Source organism: Pangasianodon hypophthalmus, chromosome 4 (assembly GCF_027358585.1).
Source record: "Pangasianodon hypophthalmus isolate fPanHyp1 chromosome 4, fPanHyp1.pri, whole genome shotgun sequence".
NCBI classification, from domain to species: Eukaryota; Metazoa; Chordata; class Actinopteri; order Siluriformes; family Pangasiidae; genus Pangasianodon; species Pangasianodon hypophthalmus.
In genome coordinates, this window is record NC_069713.1 from 28,511,645 (window position 1) to 28,539,320 (window position 27,676).

The 27,676-nt window shown below is 40.5% G+C and overlaps 1 protein-coding gene across 5 annotated transcripts in view; it reads right to left on the bottom strand.

The window, feature by feature from the left end:
* The window catches only part of dpp6b (dipeptidyl-peptidase 6b), a 141,564-nt gene that overhangs the window by 46,996 nt on the left and 66,892 nt on the right, over positions 1-27,676 (bottom strand). For 3 of the 5 annotated variants that reach the window (XM_026936536.3, XM_026936534.3, XM_026936537.3), the window contains exon 2: positions 7,541-7,655. In XM_026936536.3, the coding sequence (XP_026792337.3) occupies positions 7,541-7,655 (115 nt within the window). The other 2 variants (XM_026936535.3, XM_026936538.3) reach the window with 2 other exon arrangements.

Below are 27,676 nucleotides of genomic sequence, written 5' to 3' on the forward strand. Positions count from 1 at the left end.
AGCGAGACATCAGAGCACCATCTGCCACGATTCCACCTTCCTGTTCCTGACAGACTGAACGCCGCAGGTTAGAGACACGTTTTTTTTTCCAGCACTGAATCGCTGCTTCCTCGTCTTGTCATGTCTTTTGTTGTGACTGCGGTACACGCTGTAGCGAGACGGGTGGAGTGATGACAGAGCCTCCGTCTCGGGTTTCTGCTGTCAGAAGTGACATGGAACACGGAAAATGAGTTTCACGATCACATAAGACACGTCAGGTTCTAACATCACCCCGTCTGTGAGGAAATACCGAGCCTCCAGCATCATACACAACACACGCAACACACAACTACACAATATACACAACTACACACAGCTGTATGGTGTGATTTCCAAGTGTTTGCACTTTTTATTTTTAGGATTTTTTGCCTTATTTTTCAATGACTTGATAATCTATATATTTTGCATGTAAGGAATAAATCATTCTGCATCATGCTGTTACGGGAAACTAATGAGCGACGGAGTGGTGTGATGAGGCAAAGTTACTGTTTCCAGCATCGAAATTTTAATCTTTTATTCCTCTTACACCACAACAACTTGCTAATGATTACTATGTTTAGTTATTAAAAAGACAACACATTTTTTATCCGTTTATAGTTACATTTAATGTTCTGTGAAACGAGTTAGTTCCTGTTCTCACTTACGTAACAGCAGCTAGAAACAGTCGTTCCCTCACCGACCTCTTTTCTTTCTCTCTGTTAAAGTTAAAAAAAAAAAAAAACGCAGTTATAGCTTTACGTCTGACTGTTACAAAGCGCTGACACTGGAGACTCCTTCCATAAATGTAACATAAACATAAACTTGACCATATCAGTGTCTGGTCAAAAGATTAAAGTCCCTGTGAACCAGCTGTTACTATAGAAACGATGACGTTTTGAAAACGAGTGCATTAATATAAACCTGTCAAACCTTGTAGAAAATGATAGATTTATCTGGGTTTACTTAGAATCAGGAAGAAGTCTGTGTTTGCGCTGCTGCCGCAACCTCTGTACCACCGCTGGGGAAGAGACTGCCAAAGAAACACACAAAGTCAGTGTTTGGATAGCAAAAGCTCTTCGAAGTTTAATGAGGCAGACTGGGAGTATTTATACAAAAAAAAAAAAAAAAGGTGTAGTATTCGGAGTAATCTATATGCAATATCTGCAGAAACAAAGACGTCAGCAGAGAACAGAAGTGGTGGTTGACGTGTTTCACAAAGTGAGATTATGTCACGGCGTGTCCGAGCTCAGAACACGTTTATCAAAACAGAACAGAAGAAGAACAAAAGATATCACGAGGTCAGCACAGAGCGTGCCGACACATATTTATAATACATCAATGCCTCCTTCGGTCCCAACGGAACCTGTGCACGCTCTTAAGGAGCGTCAGAAATGGTCTCTCTGCTCACTGGGCCGTTCCACAACCCCAACGCCAAACGACGGTCGCCTTCTAAGGTGCAAAACGGAATGCAAAATCCAGCAGCCCCAACTGCCCCAAAGGGAGGAGAACCATGCGAACCACGAGTCTTCAGCTGGCGGTGGAGTGACTTTAGCTTCTCTCATGTGGTGAATGATATCTGTGACGTTGTGAGAGTTATCAGGAATAAAGAATCGACATGAGGTGTTAAGCATTTTACAGACACCTCCGCGCTCTGCAGTCAGGAGATCTTAATGCAAGCCTGTTCTGAACAACGACTTCTCTAATAGCCTTCGGTTCGTCACTGATTAGCTTCAGAGTCTGTTCAGTGTCAGTGCCTAGAGATAACAGCATATAAGTTAGGCTGTTTATTTTATTCAAGGCTACTGTGGTTCCTCCGCTGAGGAATAGCGACCAGGCAGTATTAGCCGCTGGAGTAGTCCAGGGGTCAGGTAGGGTATATCCCTCAAAGTGCCGGGGGACGCTGCGCTTACGGCAGTGCTGAGACAAACAAGGGTTAGTGCTGTGCCATGGGCTGCGTGTATGAACAGAAACACCAGGGACAACAAAGGCAGGATAACAGCACCCTGTCCAGTTCCAGTGGCGAGGTATGTTGAGGTAGGTCTTATTGCCGCACACCCACAAGTCGGTATTGGTTGAGGTCATAAAACCTAAGGGACGTTTATTAAATCGCGTGAGAAGGAGGAAAACCCTTATCATTAATAAAGCAGGATGGGTCCGAGCCCTCTTCCGGGGCTATCACGTCTACCCGAGTTCTGCACTCAGAGTTGCCGAGGGACAACTGGTTACTACCGTTAGAACAGAGACATGTGTCGCCCAGCCTTCTGGGACAACGATCAACACCTTCTGACCAATCAGAATGGTCCTTGTGTGTAATTGTGGGACTGTACACATATACAGCAACACTGTGAGGACAGCTGAGACAATGCTAAAAGTTTATTAGACTCGGAGAGAGCGAGAGGAAAAAAAAAAAAAGCGCCATTTCCTGCATTAACGTGAGAAGAGCAGTCAATATTCGTTTAATTGAAAAAGTTTCTTTATCCAAAAGGGAAATTAGTCTGGCAGCAGATTTGGCAATGAATAGACGGCACATCAGTAAGCATGTGTGTGTGTGTGTGTGTGTGTGTGTGTTTCTTTTGTTTTTTCTCCATTGTAACTGTGTAAAAAGCTAAACAATTCATTCCGCTGTCAATCATTTATGCAAATGGTGTTTTTTTTTTAACCACAAAGCATCGCATCAGTTTAAATGCAATAAAATAACCACAGCGCTGCTGCTGCTTATCTCTGATATGACGTATAAAATCTATTTCTAGAAATGAACAGACAAACGGCAGGACGACAAACTAAATGAAGTCGAGAGGCTTCACGCTTGAGGCTACTATCTAGCAGGTTGCCAGCTTTCAGCAATCAACTACATCTCATCCAACTAAACCCACACAAAAGATCTGAAATTAGCCCCAAAAATTCAGGTATTGGAAAAGGGAGATGTATTTTTCCAGTTTATTTTTCGCATAGTAAACAAGGTCACTGTGGTGCGCGCGCATTTCTGACGTACGGACATGATCCACTCCCTTTCCCTCTCCCGATGTTTGCAGTATATCGTACAACAGAAATGTTTCTGCACATCATTAGACACACTGTCTGCACTTACACTTTGCCTTTGTTTGCAGAAAGTTCTTTAATTTATTTGCTATAAAACTAGATCTTGGCGGCTGAGGAGTATTTTGAAACTAGCAACCCTGTTGTTTACTGTCCTGTCGCTCCTCCCTCGAGAATGTGGCAATGTGATTCCTGTTCCAGTAGAGTTTGCTGCAGTTCCCATTTTTGACCACTAGGTGCAATAATAACTCTATGGATACTAATTCTAAATGGGGCAGTGAGCACGCCCCATTACTCAGCATCGAAAAGAACGAGCAAATCAATGGACTTCTATCAGTCAAATAAGACCATTTTTTTAAAACCGTTGATTGCTCAAAAGAGGTGATTAGTATTTCAGTAGAATTTAAGTTTATGAAGACTGACTTTAAGAAGATTAATATTTGCTGAACTGCTGATATTTATAGTGGAGCTCTGCCACACCTCTACGGACGAGGCTCCACTAGGGGGTTTCTTTTTATTTTATTCACAGTTCTTACAAAACACGACACAAACAGCGTATTTATTTACACATGACTATATCACAAGATGCTAACAGACCCACGGCGCCGAGTACGTAACACGTAAAGTACGTCAAAGCCTTCGTTTTAACCCTAAACTCCTCAGCTGTACACTTGGATTAGATCCTCACGCAGTTGTTAATCACTTCGGATGAAATAAATAAAAGATCCCGATATGGATAAACAACCCAGTGATGTAAAACCTGATGTGTTCCTGGAAACGATTTCTTCTCGGGACATTTTTCTTGCACTGAGCTGAAGGTGACAGGTGAGCTGATGGAGATCAGGGGAAATGAACTGTTTATAGCTCTGAGCAAGAACTGTGCTAGCTCAGAAGTTACACTTCTGACTGCGAGGTCTGGGTGCTTGCGCTTGGATTACCTGCTGCGAGCTTGTATGACATTACATCACACTCGATTTGAGAGTATGCTGTTTTCCTCATGTTCTCATGCACTAGCTGGCTCTAAACTGGGACGCCTCTTCCAAGCCCACAAACTGGGCCAAACAACAAATCGAAACTTCTCTCTGAACCCTATTAGATTTTTGGAGGACGAATGAGAGAATTCGCCTTCCAAAAGTAATTTCCTATAAAGTCAATTAGAGGATGTGACACTGAGTGGAGGTTGCAGCTAATTTAAATATTAATTAGCACACCGAGTCAGCGATGTTAATTTTCACCACACACCTGATTAAACGTTTAAATGATTAAATGGAAGACGGGGTGAACCTGTACCTTTTTTTTTCTAACAAGCGTTCATGTTTTTTTCATGTACATGTATTTTTCCACGCAGGAAGATCGAGTCGAGACGAGCTGAAACATTATTAATGTGAGACGTGGGGAAGGGGGCGGGGCTTCCAGAGTATCAGTTACGAGTTCAAAATACCTGCACAACTGTCAATCATTTCAGATTCATACGTCGATTGGCTCACTTGCCGTTTTAATTGTAGAAAATCAAAGGCGTGTTTTAGAGTGATAACTCGTAGCAGCGTATTCCGATGTTAAAACGTGAAGTGTGTGTGTGTGTGTGTGTGTGTGTGTATGAGATCATCACCTACATATATAGCATTTCCTCACCTCAGTGTCCTGTCACTCTGATATATCATCACGGCTGTTCAGAGACGAGCTCTCACTCATCAAGCTGCACTACATTAAAGATGAACGTTCATCACGTCACTGTTTAACATTCATCACACACACACACACACACACACACACACACACACAGAGTCGCAGCACTTAAATCAGCGCTTCTCTTTGCAATTTTCATCCCGTCATTGCTCTGTAATGTTCGAGCTTTTACAGCTAAGACTTTTTTTTGCTTAAATTGCAAGAAAACTAAAAACCAATAATGGGAAGTCATGTTCTGGAAAAAAAAAATCTGAATTTTTAAACAAATGAGGATCGTACAGTTACTGAATACGAGTATGAAGGTTTTTGTTCTGAGTATCTGCTCGATTCCAATCATTTTTTCCAGACATCTTAATCTAAAATGATCTTAAGGCACCTTATGCTTAGTTACCTACTAGTTACCTACTAGTTACCTACTAGTGTTGATTTGGATTAGTCATAAATTTCTGTTTACAATATGATGAGATAGTTTTGTTTTAGCTTTTCAGTTTGCTCATGTGTAGATAAACATTGTTACATTATTATTATTATTATTATTATTATAAACTGTATTGTAAAAACCCAGCTTAATCAGACAAAAATGCTGTATGTTCAACTCATATCTGGCAGGAAAAAGAAGAAATGTAGAAATTTGTGCCTTTCTTTCCCTTAATTATCACTCTGTTTAAATATGGATCCTTTTACAAAATGAATCTGGTTTTTTGTCTTTTGGACCAAAGACTGAAGAAGAAATATTAAACAAACACTGGTACCACATTTAGATTTAGAACTAATCAGACAGTAATATCAGGGTTAGTTGGGTAAATATGGGAGTTTAAAGGGTAAAAAATTATTCTGTTATTTCTAAATAAGTGGCTTCCCCCCAAATTGAATTAATATTACTTAAAAAAAAAAAAAGTTAAATGTTTGTTGACAATGTTGTCACTAAATGCGTTCTAAGATGCCAAGCTTTGCCACTTTTTTTTTTGTCAGCGACAGCAAAACCAGGCTGAAAATTCAACAAACTGTTTGAGAGTTTATTCTTCTTTCATTCTAAACATGAAACGCCACATGAATGCAGGTCTGTTCTTCGCATTCTCGGCACTGAGAAACAGCCAAGGAGTGTATTTACCACCTCATAGTAACCGTTCGAATAAACTAAAATGAACAATGGACGAAACTGCAGACGAAAATGTGAGACTTGTGAGAGGAAGAAAAGAAAATCTGGAACGCCTAATGACTCTGACATAGGAATGTGAAGCAGCAGGTCGTCTTCGGTCACCAACCATCAAGCACAGGAGCCAAAATTACACTTGATGAGCTGCAAATGGCACCTCTGATGTCCTGCCAATTTTATAAACGACCGGCGCTATTAGAGTGTGATAATCTACAGCGGAGACGGGATCGTTACCATAATCCACATTAAAGCACCATTACCGGGCAGAGGGGTGAGCGCCGCTTCCCTGAAAAACTCACACACACACACACACAAGCGATGTTTCTAGCTTGTTGTGTATCACGTTTTGAATCGTTTTAACAGCAGCACACGCAGGTTGTTAACTGCGCCGTATGCTCCTGTGAGGATGTGTTCATCCGTCGTCTGTTACAGGAAGCTCGTTTACACCACGTATTAGGAAATGCAGCAGAAAACAATGCAGTTTTATCTCCTGCTAATATCACGCAATCACAAATTTTTATCTCCCAACTGCGAGATGGGGCTTATGGGATAGCCTAATAGGTGGAAGCGCAAAGTCGCACTAACTCACAGCTACGAGATAAAAAGTCACAATTGTGTAATAAAAAGTCACAATTGTGTAACAAATTGCGTAATAAAAAAAAAATTGCGTAGTAAAAGTCGCAACTGAGAGATTAAGTCGAAGTACAAGATAAAAAAATTCACAATCGCTTGAAATTCCCTCACAACTGCGAGATAAAATGCCGCAACTACGTAATAAATTGTGTAATAAAATTCGCAACTGCGAGATTAAAAAGTCGCAACTGTGTGATAAAAGGTCACGGTTGTGGAATAAAAAGTCGTAACTGTGATAAAAGATCACAATTGTGGAATAAAATGTCGTAACTGTGTGATAAAAGATCACAATTGTGGAATAAAATGTCGTAACTGTGATAAAAGATCACAATTGTGGAATAAAATGTCGTAACTGTGTGATAAAAGATCACAATTGTGGAATAAAATGTCGTAACTGTGTGATAAAAGATCACAATTATGGAATAAAATGTCGTAACTGTGTGATAAAAGATCACAATTATGGAATAAAATGTCGTAACTGTGATAAAAGATCACAATTGTGGAATAAAAAGTCACAATTGCATAATAACCTGCGTAATAAAAAGAATTGTGGAATAAAATTTGCAACTGTGAGATAAAAAGTCCCAACTGTGTGATATCTCACGGGGGCATAATAAAAAAATCAAAAGCTCGCAATACAAAGTCAGAATTGGGAGATAAATCTGTTCTATTTTCTTATACGTGGCGGCTTCCATGTTATACAGCTACAGTAATTTTGGAGGTTAAACAAATCTATATGCAATTTAAAAAAAAAAAAAAAAACTAAGGCTTTCATTGAAGGCTTCATTCGAGATTTTTTGTAGAAATCTTTGAGAATAGTTCAGAGAGTGACCGAAATCAGGACGATGATGTAGATTAAATTAAAGCGAACTGGAGGAGAGTTATACTTCCCTCAAAGCTGTGCAGGAAAGGGTTAACGTACTGGAGCACTGTGTGTTTCCCGATTCCAGCTTTAAGTAGGGAAAAGATTTGAGTCGCGTGGGTTTTTTGTTTCCACATGTGAGGACTTACGTGGCGTCAGCAGGATAACGGCGGTGATGATCAGAGAGCAGATGAACAGGATGACCAGCAGAGCGATGGCTATTCCCTTCCAGTTCCTCTGAGGAGGAGCGCTACCCACCAGCTCCTGTTAACACACACACACACACACACACACACACAACTTTTTAAAATTCCAGATCATTCATTTATAACAAGGTTTCACACCACAGCCCTGTAGAATTCTGGATTCTGATTGGTCGGAAGGTGTTGATTAATTTTCCATAACGGCAGCTCTGACAGTAGTTGGTTCGGATACGTTATCGTTTCCATAGTAACAGCTCATTCACAGGAACGTGTATGGAGACGTTTATGTAACGTTTGGAAGGAGTCTCCAGTGTCAGCGCTTTGTAACGGTCAGAGTTTTTTTTTTTATTATTATTAAACTTTAAAAGAGAGGGAAAAAAAAGAGAGGCTGGTGAAGGAACGACTGTTTCTAGCTGCTGTAACGTAGGTGAGAACAGGAACTAACTCGTTTCACAGAACTATAAAACAGATTAAAAAAAGTGTGTTGTCTTTTTAATAACTAAACACAGTAATCATTGGCAAGCTGTTGTGGTGTAAAGCTGCATCTTTAAGCTTTAATTCCTTATTTACTGCATAATAGATTGCGTAAATGAGGCGTGTTTAGAAAAACCATCACGTTCCAAGTGACTGAGGAGATCTCGCACAGTTTTTCCCTTTTAAAACATTTGTAACTTAAAACAAACTCCATTTCTAAAGCAGGTTAATTAAATTTAAGGCTTTTAGAGCTTTCGAGGTCTTTTTTCTCCGCTGCAGTCTTTTCTTTCGGGAGAAAACAAACAGCCTGTAATTTTGCGTGGAGATAATAACAGCGCGTTAGTGTCAGCGTTAGATGGAGTGTTGTTAGCATCTCGGGACGTGAGAGGAAGGCGGATGGTCTGTCTGTCTGTCTGTCTGTCTGTGCGAGGTCCGTGGGGGAAATCGGAAGTGTGCTGGGTTATTTTTAGGACGAGACCGCGAGAAGAAACTGAATTGACGTGAACAAATCAGCAGGGAGAAAAAAAAAATCATACAGAGAAAGAGAGAGAGGGAGAGAGAGAAGATTAACAAAAAGCTGAAGATGTTTGCATTCTTTTTTTTTTTTTAATTTATTTATACACACACACATTTCAATTTTTCTCTGTTTTCTCACATTCATACGTCAACCCCGTTTTCTACCACTTTATTGGTCCCCAAGTAAATAACAAATGATTCTGCATAAAGTTGAATCGATCAAAAGCTATTTTTCATATAGTTGTTTTCTTAACATTAAAAAAGCACACATCTGGGCCTCGTAATCTTTGGAGAAAATGGCAGCAAATCTATTAGGAATTTAAAAAGAAATATGGTTACAGAGTGCTTAATATTCCTCTTCAAATTTTAATACCTATGTATTTTTGTGAATATTGGCAAAATGTATTAATTTCCTAAATATCTGTAAATAACAGGGTTGACATTGTTGGGTTATACGGCATTAAATGAAGTAGTCAACGAAGTAGTCTTTTAATTTTCCTTTTAGTTTATTCTGATGTGATATTGGGTGGGTTTTTTTATATTTAAAAAGGAAACTCAATTTAAAAAGTTCTGACCAGCAGAATGACATTTTTTTTGGAATCAAAACATTTATTGATTTTGACAAATGAGAAATTCTAAAGAACCTACAACACAACAAAATCTGTAAAAGTGTGTAGACATTTCATTAAAAGTTCCCATTTCAAAAATGGAAATATTTCAAAGACTAAACAAATGTAACTATTTAAAACATTTCCTACAACATTAATGCTTGACATGTAACATTTTTAAATCTATCTACAATGTTTGATTTGATGCGAACGCTCAAACATTTTTAAAACGTGACGAATTAATGAAAAAAACGATACATTTCAGACGAGTCGTTAATTACAAAACTGCGACCTTCTAACAAAGTCTATAACTATATTTCGGATAACTCTTCTTCGCTTCAGATTTTTTCTTCTGAAATGTTGAGCTTTCCTTTTGTAGCTGTATCATACTGAGTTTCTGCTGGAGAGGAAGATGCTTCAGGCTGCCTGAAAGTGAACTCCTGTGTGTTGTAAGAACCGCACTGGAGTACCTTTGCCATGGCTCACATGCAGCTCACATCACGATGCATCAGCTGTGCTGGCTGTGTTGTTATAACTTGATGGAACAGATGGAATCTTGTCTGGCATGTTTTCTGTGGCCTCATTAATTGCCTCCCTCGTCACACTGAGCAGCTTCACAGAGGGGTTACTCTTATCAAGAGCCTCGAGTTCCACTGCATCTGGTACATCATCATGCCCAGCGCTGACCGGTTTATCCGCCGTCCTCTTTAGAAACCCCCCACCAACACCATCAGGTTCTCCCATGCCGAGACTGGCTTCAAAAAATTTCCGTGTCCTTGAAGCCCTTTCTCTCCAGTGTGGTGCTGAACAAAAAGAAGTTGTCTGTTTGGCTTAAAAAAGTGGAATGCGGACACAGCAGGATTCTTTGGGCCGCTCCCGTTAGGGGTCACCACAGCAGAGCCTCCGTCTGCGTTATGGAAATCCAGTTAATGTTCTGCATATTTGATTTGGCACAGGTTTTACACTGGACTCCTGATTCAACCCTCCCATTTTACCTGGGCTTTACTTAGTGCATTAGCTTGTGCAACCTCAGTGGCTGAGTCTTGGGCGCTCATGCCCCTGTCCCTGGTTCACCGGTTGTCCTTCCATGGACCACTTTTGGTAGGTAATAACCACTGCACACTGGGAACACCCCACAAGACCTGCTGTTTTGGAGATGCTCTGACCCAGTTGTCTAGCCATCACAATTTGGAACTTGTCAAAATCACTCAGATCCTTACGCTTGCCCATTCTTCCGGCTTCCAACACATCAACTCTGAGAGCTGACTGTTCACTTGCTACCTAATATACCCCTCCGCTTGACAGGTGCCACTGTAATGAGATAATCGATGTTATGGCTGATCGGTGTAACTCTGCTTACTACACGCGTAATAAGTTGTGAGAAAATAGATGCTAAACAGACTCGAACAGCTTGTGTGTTTGACGTGAGAATAACAGATTACATTCTAACAACATCTTGCTGACTTTTTGTCGAGGAAAACAAACATGTTCGTGACTCTGTATTAATGCAAAGAACTAGCTAAACAGCTCGCGTTACATTAGCTACTGCTTTTTAGCCTCGTCAGTATCCAGGCAACCGAAACATGCGCTGAGTATTTATATTAAAATATAAATTACATCAAACTATTAGGGACGTTACAGAAAAAAAAAAGTCCGTAAATGGTCACTTTCGAGTTTTTTTTTTTTGGCTAGAAGAGAAAAAATAATGAATTTTTAACTAAAAAAAAAGAATCACTATAACAAAGTGTCAAAGTGTAAAACTGTAGTGGTAATAAAAGATTAGAAAGGTAATGATGATTACATTGTTTACCAGGTCAAACTAACGACTTAACGAGTAAAGTTAAATAACGAGATAATATCTTGAAGTAATGACTTACTAAGTCAAAATAATAAAATATGTTGAAACAGGGCTTCATGCTATGAACTGTTTTGAGAATTTTCAGAAATATAATTTATTTTATATATATATATATAGTTTGAAACATCCTTGGCTCCTTTTTTTTTTAAAGAGGTGACAATCAGAATATTTGTAAGCTGATTTGATGAAGTGTAGAAGGCTGAGAGCGATTTCGCTGTGAGTTTCAGTAAAGAGCGTCGCTCCATTACTGATAAAAAGCCTGTAGATGGATTATTTAAAAAAAAAACAAAAAACACTTTTCCACTTTAAACACAGCTGGAAGTGCTGCAGTTAGCGCTCGCAATCATTTACATCATTTATGCTCTGAAAAAGATTTAAAATGCTTTAGACACTTTAGAAAGAGCATTTCCTGCGCCTGTTTCGGGAAGGAGGAGCGAGTGAGGGGAATTTAGTTTCCGCTCCTATACTTTTGAGTGCTGAAAAGAAACATATTATAAAAAAGGAGGATGGTTGAGATCAGGGTGAGGAGTGATGTTCACGACATTTATTACAGAGATTTATTAAAGACCAAACAGCAGCTCTGTTTTCCTCCTCAGATCTGAAGCCCTGAGACTCAGACTCACAAATATTTCAAGTAAAATCTTACAGATATCAGGGATGTAACTGAATTTGAATATTTTACTCAGCTTGAACAGATAACGTGTCCTAAATGATTACAAATACAGGACTGTAGCTGGAGTGTTAAGGGTTTTTTTTTGTTTTGTTTTGTTTTGTTTTTGCCAGAAACCTTGTCTTCATTAGGATCCAACAGGATGAAACAGAAAAGTCACTCAGTCAGTGCGAGGTTTTTACTTTAATTTGGAGTTGAGAGAACTGCTCACGGAAGCAAGTTATCAGGTTTCAGCAAAACTCCCACCTCAACTCCGACTCAGAAACGACACATGAAGAAAAAGCCTGAAGAAAAGTCTTCCTTTTTTCAGTTTTCTTTTTGGGGAACAACACAACAGCAGTGCACGTCTCTGATTTATGGTATGTAGCTGCAATACATGGACAGCATCCGCAGAACCTGCTCATGGAACAAAGATCAACTTCAGTGACGTGGTACTAACAGGAGATTCGGTTTTAGCCTGACTGAAACACTCTTACTGAGCTCCGAAATAAACAAAGCCACATTTCTACCAAATTTCTGTACAAACAAAAAAAATACACTTTCATACTTTGAGCCGGCCGCATGCTGTGCACAGAGCTGTGTATCTCTGAGGGACTCTCCATAAAATAATTATTTAATTCTAAATACGCTTATTACACGTTTTTCATTGTTCTTAGAATCTTCAAACACTAACGACTAAAGTAAATCTGACATAATTCTTCTGCTGTTGGAGCCCGTGCACCTCGAGGTTTGATGATGTGCGTTCTGAGATGCTTTTCTGCTCACCACGGTTGTACAGAGTGATCATGTGAGTTACTCTTGGCTTCCTGTCAGCTCACACCAGTCTGGTCATTCTCCTCTGATCCTCTCATCAACAAGGTGCTTCAGCCTGCAGACCCTCCGCTCACAGGAGGTTTTTTGTTTGTTTTTCACACCATTTTGTGTAAACTCTAGAGACTGTTGTGTGTGAAAATCCCAGGAGATCAGCAGCTTCTGAAATACCCAAACCAGCCCATCTGGCACCAAGAAACATGCTGGTGAAAGTCACAGAGATCCCACTTTTTCTTCATTCTGATGTTTGATGTGAACATTAACTGAAGCTCTTGACTTGTACCTGCATGATTTTATGCATTGTGGTGCAGCCACATGATTGGCTGATTAGATAACTGCACGAATGTGCTGGTGTATAGGTGTTCCTAATAAAGTGGACGGTGAGTGTGTGAGGAACATGCATAAAGCGCTCGCTGCAATTCCACACACCTCAGAACCCGCCATACACTCGCGCAACGTCCTTCCAGCACTGGCAACTCTCTGTAGCTGTAACACACTCCAAGTGTGTGTGTGTGTGTGTGTGTGTGTGTGTTCGCTCTACATGCTACAATTTAAATCCATACACTTCACTTATTTAAATTATTTTCAGACATTTATGAGATTAACACAAGCTATAAACTCTTAATAAATGAGTCACTGAGCCAGAAATATTCACACTGTGTGTGTGTGTGTGTGTGTGTGTGTGCGATCATTAGACATTCTGACAGGCACAGAACAGGTACAAAAAAAAGTCATAATTTTTCATTCCTGGGACCGGCACCATTAAAATCTCACCAGTGTGTGTTAATAAATATTGTGTGTGTGTGTGTGTGTGTGTTTCTGCTTTACATCTGTATTTATTTGTTTCTATATTTACATCGACAGATAAATGTGTCTATAAACACGAACAGAAACAGACATCTGAACAGACCGGCAGACAAACAGAAAGACTGATACATGGACAGACAGATGGAAAGACAGATAAATGGATGGATAAATGGAAAGACAGATGGACAGACAGGCAGACAGATGGACGGACTGTCAGAATTGACAGACAGATGGATAGATAGACAGGCAGACAGAGAGACAAAAGGATATTTGGACAGGATGACAAACAGATGGACAGACAAACAGGCAGACAAATGAATAGATAAATGGATATGTAGACAGCTGGACAGAAAGACAGACATATAGAAAGAGACAGATAGATAGATAGATAGACAGACAGACAGACAGATGATGGGTAGATACACAGATAAATAGAGAGAGACAGACAGATAGATAGACAGAAAGATACACATAGACACACAGAGAGACAGACACAAAAACAGAAAGAGAGAAAGACTGAGACAGGCAGATAGAGAGAGAGAGAGAGACAGAAAAACAGACAGACAGAAGGATAGACAGATGGACTGTTGGTGAGTGAGAGTGAGACAGGTGTGTTGTGGTTGCGAAGCGGTGCAGGTCTGTCGCTCCATACCGCTCTGAACTACCACATCTCCCCTGATCTCTGAGTCACCGTTTCCATGGCAACCAGGAGGCGTCAGGACAGGAAGCAGGAGTTCAGGATCATTTCTGGACGAGTTGATGGAGGATGAAGACCGAAGCCACTCACTGAAGACCAGCCAGAGAGACAGACAGACAGATGGACAGAGAGACAGATGGGCTGACAGGCAGACAGATTGACAGACTGACATGCAGACAGACAGATAGATGAACAGACATACAGAGAAAGACAGAAACAAACACAGATAGATGGACAGAGAGATGAAGAGATGGATATAAAGACAAACGGAAAGACTGAGAGCTGTAAAGATAGAGACAGACAGATATTTGAGGACAGACAGATGAACAGACTGATGATAGGCAGACAGACAGATAGCTGTACAGAGAGATGGACATATGGACAGCCAGACAGATTGACAAATGGACAGAAACTCACAAAAAGGCAGACAGACAGATGAAGCAACTGACATATAAACAAATAAATGGATAGACAGACAGCTGCACAGATAGAGACAGACAGATATATGAGGACAGACAGACAGATGAATAGACAGACGGACAGGAAGACAGTCAGACGGATGGACAAACAGATATATGGACAGACAGATGGACAGAGAGATGAAGAGATGGACATATGAAAAAACAAATGGATAGACAACTGGATAGACAGATAGCTGGGCAGATAGAGACAGACAGATATATAAGGACAGATAGAATGAGATAGATAGACAGAGAGATGAATAGACAGATGGACATCTTGGCAGACAGATAGCCATAGAGAGACAGATAAATAGACAGATATGTGAACAGATGAATGGAGAGACAGACAGATATATGAGGACAGTCAGACAGATGGACAGACAGATGATAAGATGGACATATGGGCAGACAGACAGATGGACAGACAGATAACGAGATGGACATAAGGACACATAGACTGGATTAGAGAAGCCACAGATCTGCAGATTGTGTGTTTTTCCCCCTTGTTAGTAGAGCTTAATTCTCGCAGTGTGCTGAGCATCATGGGTAATTTGTTCCTAAATAAATAATCAGTGGAGACAGAGAGAATGAAGAGTGCAGCAGGTCGTGGTGCCGGGTTCAGGGATTCAGGGACAGAGAGCGCCTCTGTGATGCTATTCACACGGACAAACATCTGTACTGAACTGTCCGTACGGAACGCCGAAGGCAGTGGGTTCACAGTAACAACACACACACACACACACACACACACACACACGATTCAGGTCCCTGAAAACAGAAACCAACCCCGTGTGACACTCGGCAGGAAAACACAGAGCTGCTGCTGTCTGAAACGAATGAAGGATGTGTGTGTTTAATTCCACGTGAACACACACGGGAAAAGTCGACATGACCCCAAACTGCACGATTACTAAAGCACTAGGAAACTAAACTACAGCTAGCACCCAGCTAAAGAAAGCAAAGTCTTGAGAGCAAAAGTTTGTACGCCTCAGGTCTTTCCACAGAAAAAGTATCTTTATTTTATGATTTATCTCCATTGAAGAGTATCTTACAACGACAACAATCCAAAACACGCACAATTAAACACTAAAGTGGTGAAGGCTGACGGAGTTCGAACAGATGTAACAAAGAATGAAAGTGCAGTTTTGTAGAATATAATATTGAAACTAGTGACATTTTTCCACCAGTAAAATATTTAACATAAATAACATTTTGTCTGGGTGTGCAAACTTTTGCACTTTTTGAACTCTAGATGAAAAAACCGCTCAGGGAAATAATCATGACTCGAGTCATGATTATCAAAAAATACCAAATGATGGCTCTGAGCAGTAATTGTCTAGAAAATGATTTAGTTCAATAACATGTTTTATATATTTAAGTCTTCACTTTGCAACTTTAATGTTCAACATTGATAAATGTCAGTTTTTGTGGGTTTTTTTTTTTATGATTTTAAGCGAACGCTAGACTTTTAAAAGTAGCATAAAATACAATTTGTTAATCATAATTCAGTATATGGTAATTATATAGATATAAATGTACACAATCGTGATGGGCATGTCGTGATTAAATATCCATCAGGAGTATAGTTAGGGACTAAGTGAAGTACCCTAGCTAGTACAGAACACACACCTTGCCCTGCAGAGCTCTGTTTCAGACACAGTGTCCGTCTCGAGTTCCTCTCTGCCTCTGGTTCCAGTAAACCGACATCTGACCTTTTGTCTACTGTTTATATCCGCTGCAGGAGGGGGTCACGCTTAGGTTACTAGAAAAGCGAAACCTTACTAGACGTGAGTCACTCTTCACTGCACTGCTCTGACGTGGAGGCAGACTCTGTGCTTCTCAATTCAGTTCAGTTTTACTTCTATAGGGCTTTTAACAATCGACACTGTCACAAAGCAGCTTTACAGAAATAAATACATTCAGGATATAAATTGTAAATGTATGAATTTATCCCTGATGAGCAAGCCAGAGGCGACGATGGTGAGGAAAAGCTCCCTGAGACGACATGAGGAAGAAACCTTGAGAGGAACCAGACTCAAAAGGGAACCCATCCTCATTTGGGTGCTAAGGGATAGTGCGATTATAAATAAATCCCTTCTATTATTGTGTAGTATATGGACAAATAGTGCAATGGTGCAACCAGTAAATTCATCACAGTTTTCACATGAAGTCCGGTTTGTTGAAACTATCCACTGTCCACTGATGGAGTCCTGAGTACGAAGGCCACCACAGCAATCGCAGTCCCAAGCCATCACAGTACAGCTCCCCATATGAGATCCCCAAGCCATCTCCACAGCCCCCAAGTGGCACCATCCCCAGCAATCCCACTGATCTTCAGGCTGTCCATGGGGGGCCACCCCCAGCAGCAGCGAGCGATCTCAACCAATGAAAACTCCAACCAGAAGTAGGGCATCAGGATGGATCAGGCAACATCCATCTCACGCTTCTGAGATAAAGGCAGGAAAAAAGGCAGAAAAGGCCATCCGGAGATCATGAGTTCGAAGCCTCATAATGCTTCAGGAGTCCAAGAGAGCAAAACTGGTCATGCTGTCTGGGTGGGAGGGGCATACTCTGTCTCCCCTGTCAATCACAGCAACACTAGCCAATCATGGGTGTCTGTGATATCATGTATGAAGAAGAAGGCAGCTATCGCTTTGCTCCTAGCGTGTTGCAGCGCACTGTGACACAGACGGTTGAAAGGATGTGATTGGCTGGTTTCACGTGTCTCAGAGGAAGCATGCGTTAGCCTTCAAGCTTCCTGATTGGTAGCTGTCGCATGCTAGGAGAGAAGTGGAAATTGTTCAAGATCAAATTAGGGAGAAAACTTTTTAGGGATTGTTATGGTGTCATGTTTAATCACAGTGCATGATGTTATGGTTACCTCAAGCTCCGATCAAGCTCATAACAACACCGTGATAAATACTGACAGTGTACGATATTTTACCCAAAAACCCTTCAAGGGAAGAACAATCTGATCTTTCCATTTCCATTTGATCTTCCTGTTGTACAAAAGAATGTGCAAGGAGAACATCGTAAGGATTTCATAATAAACATTTCCTTTCATTTGCCCCACTGGTGTGTGTGTTTTTAAACTGTCCATATAATACTACGATTTATCACATCATGAAAATTCCAAACCCGGTAGTTTTTTTTTAAACGCTGAAATCTGAAGTGGTCCGTAATCTTTTCCGAAGTGTATTTTTATCTGAGATTTCCTCAGTGTTGCGTACACTGTATAACGATAATATCAGAATCATGATAACCCGTGACAACACCCCGAGCTGATGAGTATCTTTCCCGCTCTGAATCGTTCGGAGTCGAGTAGTAAGAGGAATAAGACCTCGGGGCTGTATCCGCTCAGGGGACGGCGCTATAATCCGCCACACAGCTGCTGGAACATAATTGAAATTTTACTGATGTTTTGGAGGATGACCTTTTTCCTGAAGCTAATTAGATTATTTGCCAGACGGCATATATTTTTTTTTCATGGCCTTTCTTCTGACGTTTGTAAGGAATATATAACCAGTTTTTTTTTCCTGCTCGGATTCTGTATCCATCTGTATCTCTGAACGATAAAACTGACCTCATGATCATCCTCCTGCTGTCAAAAACGGACACGTCACCCTTTCTATACTAAATAGCAGTTATTTTTTGCAGTAAATCAGTTATTCAAAAATGTATGGTGTGGTATAAGAAGAATATTGAGACAACATCGAGACATGCTGTTACTTCCTGACGTTGATTATTTTCCTATAACAGCACAACGCAAAGTATTCTGACTTTGATTTCGTCGAGTATCATACAGCCGTAGTTTAGTCATTTAACTCATCTTGAACGCATGATTCTGATAAAGCAAACATCCAAAATTGACTCTTTTCATTTTCCACGTTCCATATTTGGTCATTACTTCCTTCTTGAAGCCTTCTGTATCTCCTACAACTATTCAAACCTTTCATTGCTGCATCAGTAATAACGATAGCTGAAAGAAAAAAAGGTTGGTTTTGCTTTTGTATTATTATAATTCCATATTATCGAGTATCTTATATTGGGTGTATTCCGGATTATGGAATCTGATTACGGTTTTCTTCGCATCACTTTGATGCCCTTTTTCCCTCTCGCTTGTCCCGATGCTTCAGTCTTCGAGTTGGGTAATTATGTTGAGTAATTATATCATAATTATGTCACAATGTGTGTGTGTCCTGTGTGGTGTGTTGTCTGTTTGTTTGTTTATTTATTTATTTATTTGTGGCTATAAATATTAAGCACAAACACTAAGGCGTCACTCTGCAGTATGAATAACGGTGCATTAAAACAGATTTTAGTTATTTTTCCAGTTATTTTTCATATTTGTTTAGTGCAAACATGATCCGTTTATCACCCTTCGCTCCACATGCATCAGAAACCCAACCTTTCCAAATAATTAAATAAACAAACAAAGAAACAAAGTCTTCTCATGCTTTGTAACATTAGTGCTCAGTTTAAAATTGAAAGATTTTCCGTAAATACGTCTTTGTCATTTTGTATTCATGTCGGAAATCATATACAGTGGAATTAAAAAGCGTAAAAATCCCACAGTGCATTGCAGCAAGTCTGATACCGTGTTTATTTAATCACATTCGTGGAAAAAAAACGCTCTAATACAAACATCTGATACGACATTAGATTATCCTAGTGTACGTTTTCATGCGAATAAACAGACGCACTGAAGAGATCCAGATGCACTGAAACTGAAAATATCAAGAAGAGGAACAACAGCATCTTCCTACAGTTAAACGTCTTAAACGCAAAACTCAGAAGTTCATCAATAGCAGCAAATGGTAGCTAGGTGAAAATAAAAAGTTCTACAGAGGATGCTAGGTGAGTGAAAACAGCTCTTAGCCAGTATGTTGTTCTTGCTGATCAGCAGCTATCGGGCATTGACAACGAGGACGCATTAAAAATGAAAATGTATTTTGCTTACAGCTTTATAAAAACGCTTTTCCGAAGTGGAACAAAACCCAACTCAATCCAAGCTAACTAACGTAGCTAGCTGGTGCACTTCGTTTAAAATCAACTCTCTAAGGATATAAAGAACGAGTGTTTTTGTGCGCCTTTTAATGGCCACTACTTAAACAGAAACACAGCTGAAAATATAAAATGTTCAGGGACGTCACTGACTGATTAACACTAAGCAGGTTACTGATTTTGGTATCAGTGGTTTCGTTATCGATATCAGTGTAAAAAGGTATCGATGCAGCGCTACTATTGTCTTTTTTCACTGATTTGCGGCTTTCAGGAATGTTTGTGTGCATTTCATTTATGGTCATTTCCTCATATTAATATTCTACGATAATAATAAAGGATTTTTGGAGCGTGTTCTTTCTCTGGTGCTCCATGTGGAATTTGGAAGCACTCGGCCTTGCGATATAAAAACAAAAACTTCTGCAACTCATTAAAAATTGATCACGGGCATCGTTGCTGTGTTAGCACCAACCGAGTCGCAATGAACAATTCATAAGACGACACGGCCAGGCTGCAGCAGGTTTTTTTAGCTGTTGTTTTTTCCGGCCATCTCGGTGCAGAATAATTATTAAGGGTGCTAGGTGCTATCTTTCAGAACGAGTGCAGATTTTCCCTTGTGCAGCTGACAAACTCTCAGAAATGAATCAATACGCTCTTCTGGTACTCTTTTTACTCCTGCGAAGTGAGATTTTCTGAAGAGCTTCGCTTTATATCTTATTCATCGTGTGCTGAAACTGACAGAGCTTTTTTTTTTCTCCAGCACTTAGTGCCAAGTGCGCAGTGAAGGGGGCTTTAGAGCGCTGAAACAGATCGAGTGTTTGATAGGCACATGGGGCACAAGGCAACGCTACAGTGGACTTTAACAGCCCAATTAATGTCCTTCAAAGCAGAAATAATGACTGGATAGAAGAGTTCTGATTAGAATTCGAGGAATCGTGTGTACGTCGATGTCGCTACAGTGAACATGCTGAACGTCCTAATTGCTGGTCGGCTCATTAACGGTTTGAGGTACGAGATACACAAATCATTAGCTAAATCTGGTCACACGTATGACCTCTCGCATCGTAGCTAACTTTATTTTAACTACAATCATTTATACTTAGAATTATACTTACATACTTAGATTTATACTATATAGTTTGCTGAAACTAGCTATAAACAGTGATTCCTCATCAGTTAATAAAACAAACAAAAAAGTGTAGCTACTGAGAAATTCCTCTGTCCTGAAGATGTCAGACAAGTTAAAGTTACAGCTTTATCTCTGACTGAAAACTGAAAACTTCATCATATCAGCCATTACACACGTTTTTTTAATCGGTTTATGTGGAGCGTCTGCTGCACATGTCCCTGTTGACAAGCTGTTACTAAAGAAAGAAAGAAACAAGGAACTAGAAAGAATCAAGAAAGAGTGAAAAAGCAAGAAGAAAAAATGAAGAAAAATGGCAAGAAAGAAATCGAGAAAAAACTCAAGAAGGAAAGAACACGTTTTTTTAATCTGTTTATGTGGAGTGTCCACAGTACAGCTCCTTGTGAATGCGCTGTTACTATGGAAACGATAAAGTATCAGAGTGAGCGCATTAATATAAACCTGCACTACTGTCAGAGCTGCTGTTATAGAAAATTAATCAACACCTTCTGACCAATCGCAGTCCAGAATTCAGGAGTGTACTGGAGCCAGTGGCGCTGCACACCTGGTGTAAAACGGGCTTCGTCGTTTAAATACCAGGAATCACTGTGAATTTTTCATGTTGTGGTTGATATTTTCTATGTATTAAAAATAATAGAAAGCACTGGAGTAGAGATGGCACTGATGTGATACCCAGTACCAGTATTAGTATCAGTACTAGTAACAGCAACAGTAACAATATCAGTACCAGTACCAGTATCAGTGTTATTATCAGTACCAACATCAGTACCAATACCAGTACTAGTATCTGTACCAGTATCAGTACCAATACCAGTACTAGTATCTGTACCAGTATCAGTACCAGTATTAGTATCAGTACCAATACCACTATTAGTATCAGTACCAATATCAGTACCAATACCAGTACTAGTACCTGTACCAGTATCAGTATCAGTACCACTATTAGTATCAGTACCAATATCAGTATCAATACCAGTATTAGTACCTGTACCAGTATCAGTACCAGTATTAGTATCAGTACCAATATCAGTATCAATACCACTATTAGTACCTGTACCAGTATCAGTACTAGTATTAGTATCAGTACCAATATCAGTACCTGTACCACTATTAGTATCAGTACCAATATCAGTACCAATACCAGTATTAGTACTTGTTCCAGTATCAGTACCAATACCAGTACTAGTACCTGTACCAGTATCAGTACCAATATCAGTACCAATATCAATATCAATACCAGTACTAGTACCTGTACCAGTATCAGTATCAGCTCGATACTAGCAAAAAATGGTGGATCAAAACTCAGAGAAAACATACGGGATATCATCAGAACCAGTGCAATACTCAAGGTATCAGTATCAGTATCGGAAAAGAAAAAGTGCATTTCGCTGCATCTCTACACTGGAGAGATGAATATTTCTGAATATCTCTAGCCTAAAATTTAAAACCACATACATTAAAAACAATGTAATATTTCTTCCTCATCTTCCCCAACACTGTCGCCTCTGGCCTCCTCATTAGCATCCAAATTTCTGTCAAGCTGCCTTGTGAAAATGCCTATTCTCAATAGCACTAAAGAAATAAAAATGAACTGAATGAACATTAATCTAGCATTCAAGTTGCAGAACGTAAACGTAGACGAATTAAGACTTCTGAAGGAGCCGTGGATATCCTGCACTGTTCTTTTTTTTCTCCTGCAGTGGCGTCCTTGTAGTCCTGATATCACGGCAGCACTAGTCCACAGCTCCACTGAAACACATCACAGGGCAACTCTTCATTATTATAACACTAATGAACAAGAAAAGAAAAGAAAAGAAAAGAAAAGGTGATGTAGAGGGCACAGAACAAAAATTAAGAGCTCTATATGTCACCGTGTGGATGAGTTTGAATGTCAAGATGTGATTACAGCTTCATTACTGCTCCCATAATCACGTGGAAAATGTAAAAAGAGTTTTTAATCAAGAAGTGCCATCTCCTTCTCCGTCTCCATCTCTCCATCTCTCTCTCTCTAAGTCTGTCTCAGCTGAGACCTCAGAACGAGAGTTACATAACCGGACCACATTTGCACAAGCACAGTGACAGGTGACCACATATATCACTTGGAGATCACGTAAGAACACCGGTGTACAAGATAATATACATACAGTGGAACAACAAGATACACCGATAAAGCAATATTCTAAACGTTATACTAGCAAAAATCAGAAAAATGATTTTCAAGCTGCAGCAAGGTGGCACAAAGCACTGAGAATCTGCTTGGCAGAAAAATTTCTACGAGTTTGCCCCATCACGAGTTTGCCATGAAGAACTCGCTCGATCGGATAAAGGCAAAGGCAAAGCCGTGTGATTTGCCCTAACCAAATCCGTGTGATAGAAACGCACACCAGGTGACAGAACGTACACGTTACCCCGAGCAAACGCTTGAGCGACCCGAGAACTGCCACACGCTTCGGTTTCTCCTTGCTGTTTACCGTTCAAATTCAATACATAAATGGTTTCATGTTCATTTTCTTGACTTCTGCCGTTCCACTGAGTCTGAGTCATTTAACTATGCAGAACCGACGGAGGTGAAAGGATGGAGAAATTTATCGCTGAACTTCTACACTAGTGCAGCGTATCAGGACGGTAACAAAGACTAAAAACGGCGTGTACACTCTTCACTGAAACGTGGCTTGTCTGAATCCAACTCAGTCACATTTCAAAATGGTAGCACACCAAATCAGTCCTCGTAGTTACAAAGATATTCGTAATATTTATTTGTTTAGTAAATAAACACATCAAAAGAGGAGACGCCATTTGTCTCGACCCCATTTGTAAACCGAGTGACTTTACATGGGGTCTAATTCTTCATTCGTTGAAGTGTTCGGCACAAAACTTTGGACCTGGACTATTTTAGCTGTTTCTAGTCCGCTATTACGCATCGCTGTGACGTCTGTATGTACTGTTGCAGTGTTTAGGGTGTCAGAAAGACGCCCTATAATTATCACTTTCACGTGCCTCCAACACGCCACCGCTGACACTCCAGCTTTGAGCCAGAACCGATTGTTCATAATTGTACTTCACGGCGCGGTTATATTTTATCTTGGCTCTGAACGTCGAGCCACTGCTCCCAATTAATCCCGTCTATTAGACCCACTTTATCAGCATGGCCACTCCAAATATAGCCCCCTGTTTCCAACAGCTATTCTCAGGCTGCTGTTCTGTCTGCGCATGAACCCTAATCATTATCATCAGAGACCTACTTCGAGGGTGAGAAGCAGCTTGAGAGGATGTGATAAGCGTGCCTTCTTTTAATCACACGGCTTTTTTTTTTTTTTCTTTTTTCTAATCCTGTTCCAGGCGTTCCAGAAATCTCTTCAGACCATCCTCCCCTTTCTTCCTTCATTTCAGAGGACATGCTAGTTAGCATGAGAAGACAGGTCAAGATTGCAGTACAGTGAAGACAAGGTCGATTAGAGCCGTGATTAATTGATGGTCTGAAAATTACTCAGTGAATAACAGATGTGGCGGTTTGGGTTAATTGATTTTAATAGCGAGGAGGCACAGGTTGCCTTGCTTTGGCTCTGACAGACAGGAGCACTAACGAAAGAAGTGAAATAAAGAGCCATGGTTCAGTTTGCCATCTGTCCAGCTTAATGTGCGGGTGCTCATGTGTAGACGCTGAAATATTTCAAGTGTAAATAATTGGACTATTGGCAGGATGTTCAGCTGCTCGCCAAGTTTTCTGGACATGTTTCTTCTCTATAAATATTCTTATTAACCACATGCACCATTTTTCCGCTTAAGTTATTTTCCCGACTCAGTGCGTCCTGCACCGTGAGTTCACTATCTTTGGTCAAGGGTGAAGTAGAAGTGGAAATCTCTATAGATCTCATGATGTGATTCAATTTCCATTCACGACACCACACAGTAATCAATTCTCTCTCTTTTTTTTTTTTATAGATTTTTTAGAACACCACTTCCATAACCACTTACAGCTTTTAAAACACAGTATGATTTTTCCTGTCATGGAAATTTCCATTTTACCTAAAGACGATTATGAAGATCCAAAACACTGCCTGAAAAAGTTTCTTAAAACACTGTAACTTATTATCCAGTCATCCAATCAATGTTGAGGATGCATGATGACCCATCACTGATCCCCACTGCTTAGATGAACCTTCACTGATCACCACTGCACAACAACCCATCACTGATCCCCACTGAATTATAACCAATCCCTGATCACCACTGGACGACGACCCATCACTAATCACCTCTGCACAACAACCAGTTATCAGTTATCACCACAATGGCCAATTGCTGATCCAATCAACAATCCTTACTGTCCTATTTACCAATCACAAATTGTCACTGGGCGATGACCAATTAATAATCACTGATCCCTAACTTCAAATTAACCAATCACTGATTCCCATTGCCCAATGACCAATCACTCATCACTACTGTATAATTAACCACTCAGCTATCACTAATGCATGATGACAAATCAAGGATTGCTACTGACCAATTAACCAATCACTGATCCCCACTTGATGATGACCAATCAGTGATCACCAATATTCAACTAACCAATCACTGATCTCCACAGACCGATGACCAATCACTGATCACTACTGCACGATGAACAATTACTGATCAGTGCTTCACAATAACCAAGCACTGACCGCCAGTGGTCAATTAACCAATCACTGACCACCAGTGATCATCACTGCACTATGACCAATCACTGATCCCCACTGATGATTGATCACAAGTGGTCAATTAACCAATCACTGACTGATCACCACAGCCCAACGACCAATCACTAATCCCCACAGGTTGATGACCAATCACTGATCCCCACAGCCCGATGACCAATCACTGATCCCCACAGCCCAATTTAACAATCACTAATCCCCACAGCCCGATGACCAATCACTGTTAAATTGGGCTGTGGGGATCAGTGATTGGTCATCGGGCTGTGGGGATCAGTGATTGGTCATCGGGCTGTGGGGATCAGTGATTGGTCATCGGGCTGTGGAGCTCAATCACTGATCCCCACAGCCCAATGACCAATTAGTGACGAAGACCGTACAAAAAAAAAAAAAAAACACAATCACGTTGTCTTATTTTTCTGTTCATTGTATAATGGTTTCAATGTCTTCTTTCAAAAAAGTTGTTTTGAATTCTCTAACAGTCTGTCATTGTCTAATAAATCTGCAATCTACTCTACACCTTTGGAAAACGCCCCTCCTGCAGGTAACGCGTTTGATATGCAAATGACCGTTATGACAATATGCAAATTAACGTATTTACCGACGTCTCGCCACTTTCTCTTTGCGCATGCGTCAAGTGACTTTCCAATGAACGCTAGAGTTCGCAACAATTAACTAAAATATATATACATACACACACATACACATATATATCATCCTATAGGTCTAGCAGCGCAGAGAAACTCGCCATAGTGTGCGAGTTTAGTGATTTTATGGGAATGTCAGTGTGTAACATGGCGAAGGTGTTGGGTGAAGCCGACATGACAGGTTGTGTTGTTGCTCCTACCTGGTCCTGGTGCTGAGGCGGTTTAGCCGAAGCGCTGCGCTCCTTAGCCGAAGTCATGGAGGCACTGAGATGTGAGGCAGATAAGCGGGCTGCTTCAGGCGGAAAAAGTGTGTGTGTGTGTGTGTGTGTGTGTGAGTGAGAGAGAGAGAGAGTGTGTGTGTGTGTGTGTATGTGTGTGTGAGAGAGAGAGTGAAAGAAAGATGTGAACAGGCGCTTGCGACCGTTACCTACCCGTCTCGAGCCGAAATGGAAAACTGCGCGTGGGATCACGCTTGAGCGCTTGGTTGCCTAGCAGAGCTGCGCGTGAGAGAGCAGAGGTGCTGCTGGTGGGCGGGGCTAATTCATTCCCGCGCTTTTTTGGAAGCTGCTCTATCTCTACACAGAAACTGTATTTTCCGCCATGTTTGTTTTTTGTTTTTTGTTTTTTTTGTAGTGTATATCTTATTGAAGCGAATGTGATTATAATGTGTGTCCATTTATTTAAAAAGTGGCAGATTTTGGACTTTTATGTCACCAAGTAGCCTATTAAAGGTTTGGTGAAAACAAGAAAAAAGTTCAATGTTTTTCTTTCTTCTGAATGTTTCATTTTGTTCTCCATCATTATTAATGTGGGGAGCACTACTGATGTCCATCAACCTCGATAAGAGGTGACGTGTTATTGGAGTGGGTAGCGTTGCTGTCTCACAGCTCCAGGGTTCCCGGTTCAATCCTGAGCTTAGGTTATGCTCCATGTTGCGTTTCACATGGGTTTCATCTGGGTTCTCCAGTTTCCTCCCACCAGAAGGTGGATTAAGAAACTGAAAAAGTTTCTTAAAATACTGTAACTTACTATCCAATCAATTTTCGGGATGCATGATGACCCATCACTGATCCCCACTGGATGAAAACCAATCACTGATCTGCACTGCACAACAACCCATCACTGATCACCACTGGATGATAACCAGTCAGGAGGTGGATTAGCTACGGTAAATCACTCCTAGTTGTGAATGAGTGTGTGAGTGCCCTGTGATGGATTGGCATCCAATCCAGGGTGTGTGTTCCCACTTCACGCCCAGTGTTCCTGGCGGATAAGCTCTGGATCCACCACCATCCTGACCAGTATAAAGCGGTTACTGAAAATGATTGAGAGCTTTGTTAATTACTGATAGTATATTAGATTACTACTCAAAGTTCATGGAAATATTTGCCTCCTTCTCATTCATATGTTAACTGATTAGTCTAAATTTTAGCATTTGTACTGTATCATGTTGTAATTCTGGATCAGTCCACATCTTTTCCAATTTAACGGCAAATGACTGTATTAAAAGGGAGTGGTTCTATTAAAAAAACTTCTCCTCCAACACACAGCTCCTCATGTGCAGGCATTCCCGCACAATGACAAGCCACACATCCGAAACGCCGCCTGAGAAATTAATAAAGAAACAGCAATCGATTATGAGGCTCACACTCCAAACAAGCCCACGGGCGGAGTCTCGGTATTCATGCC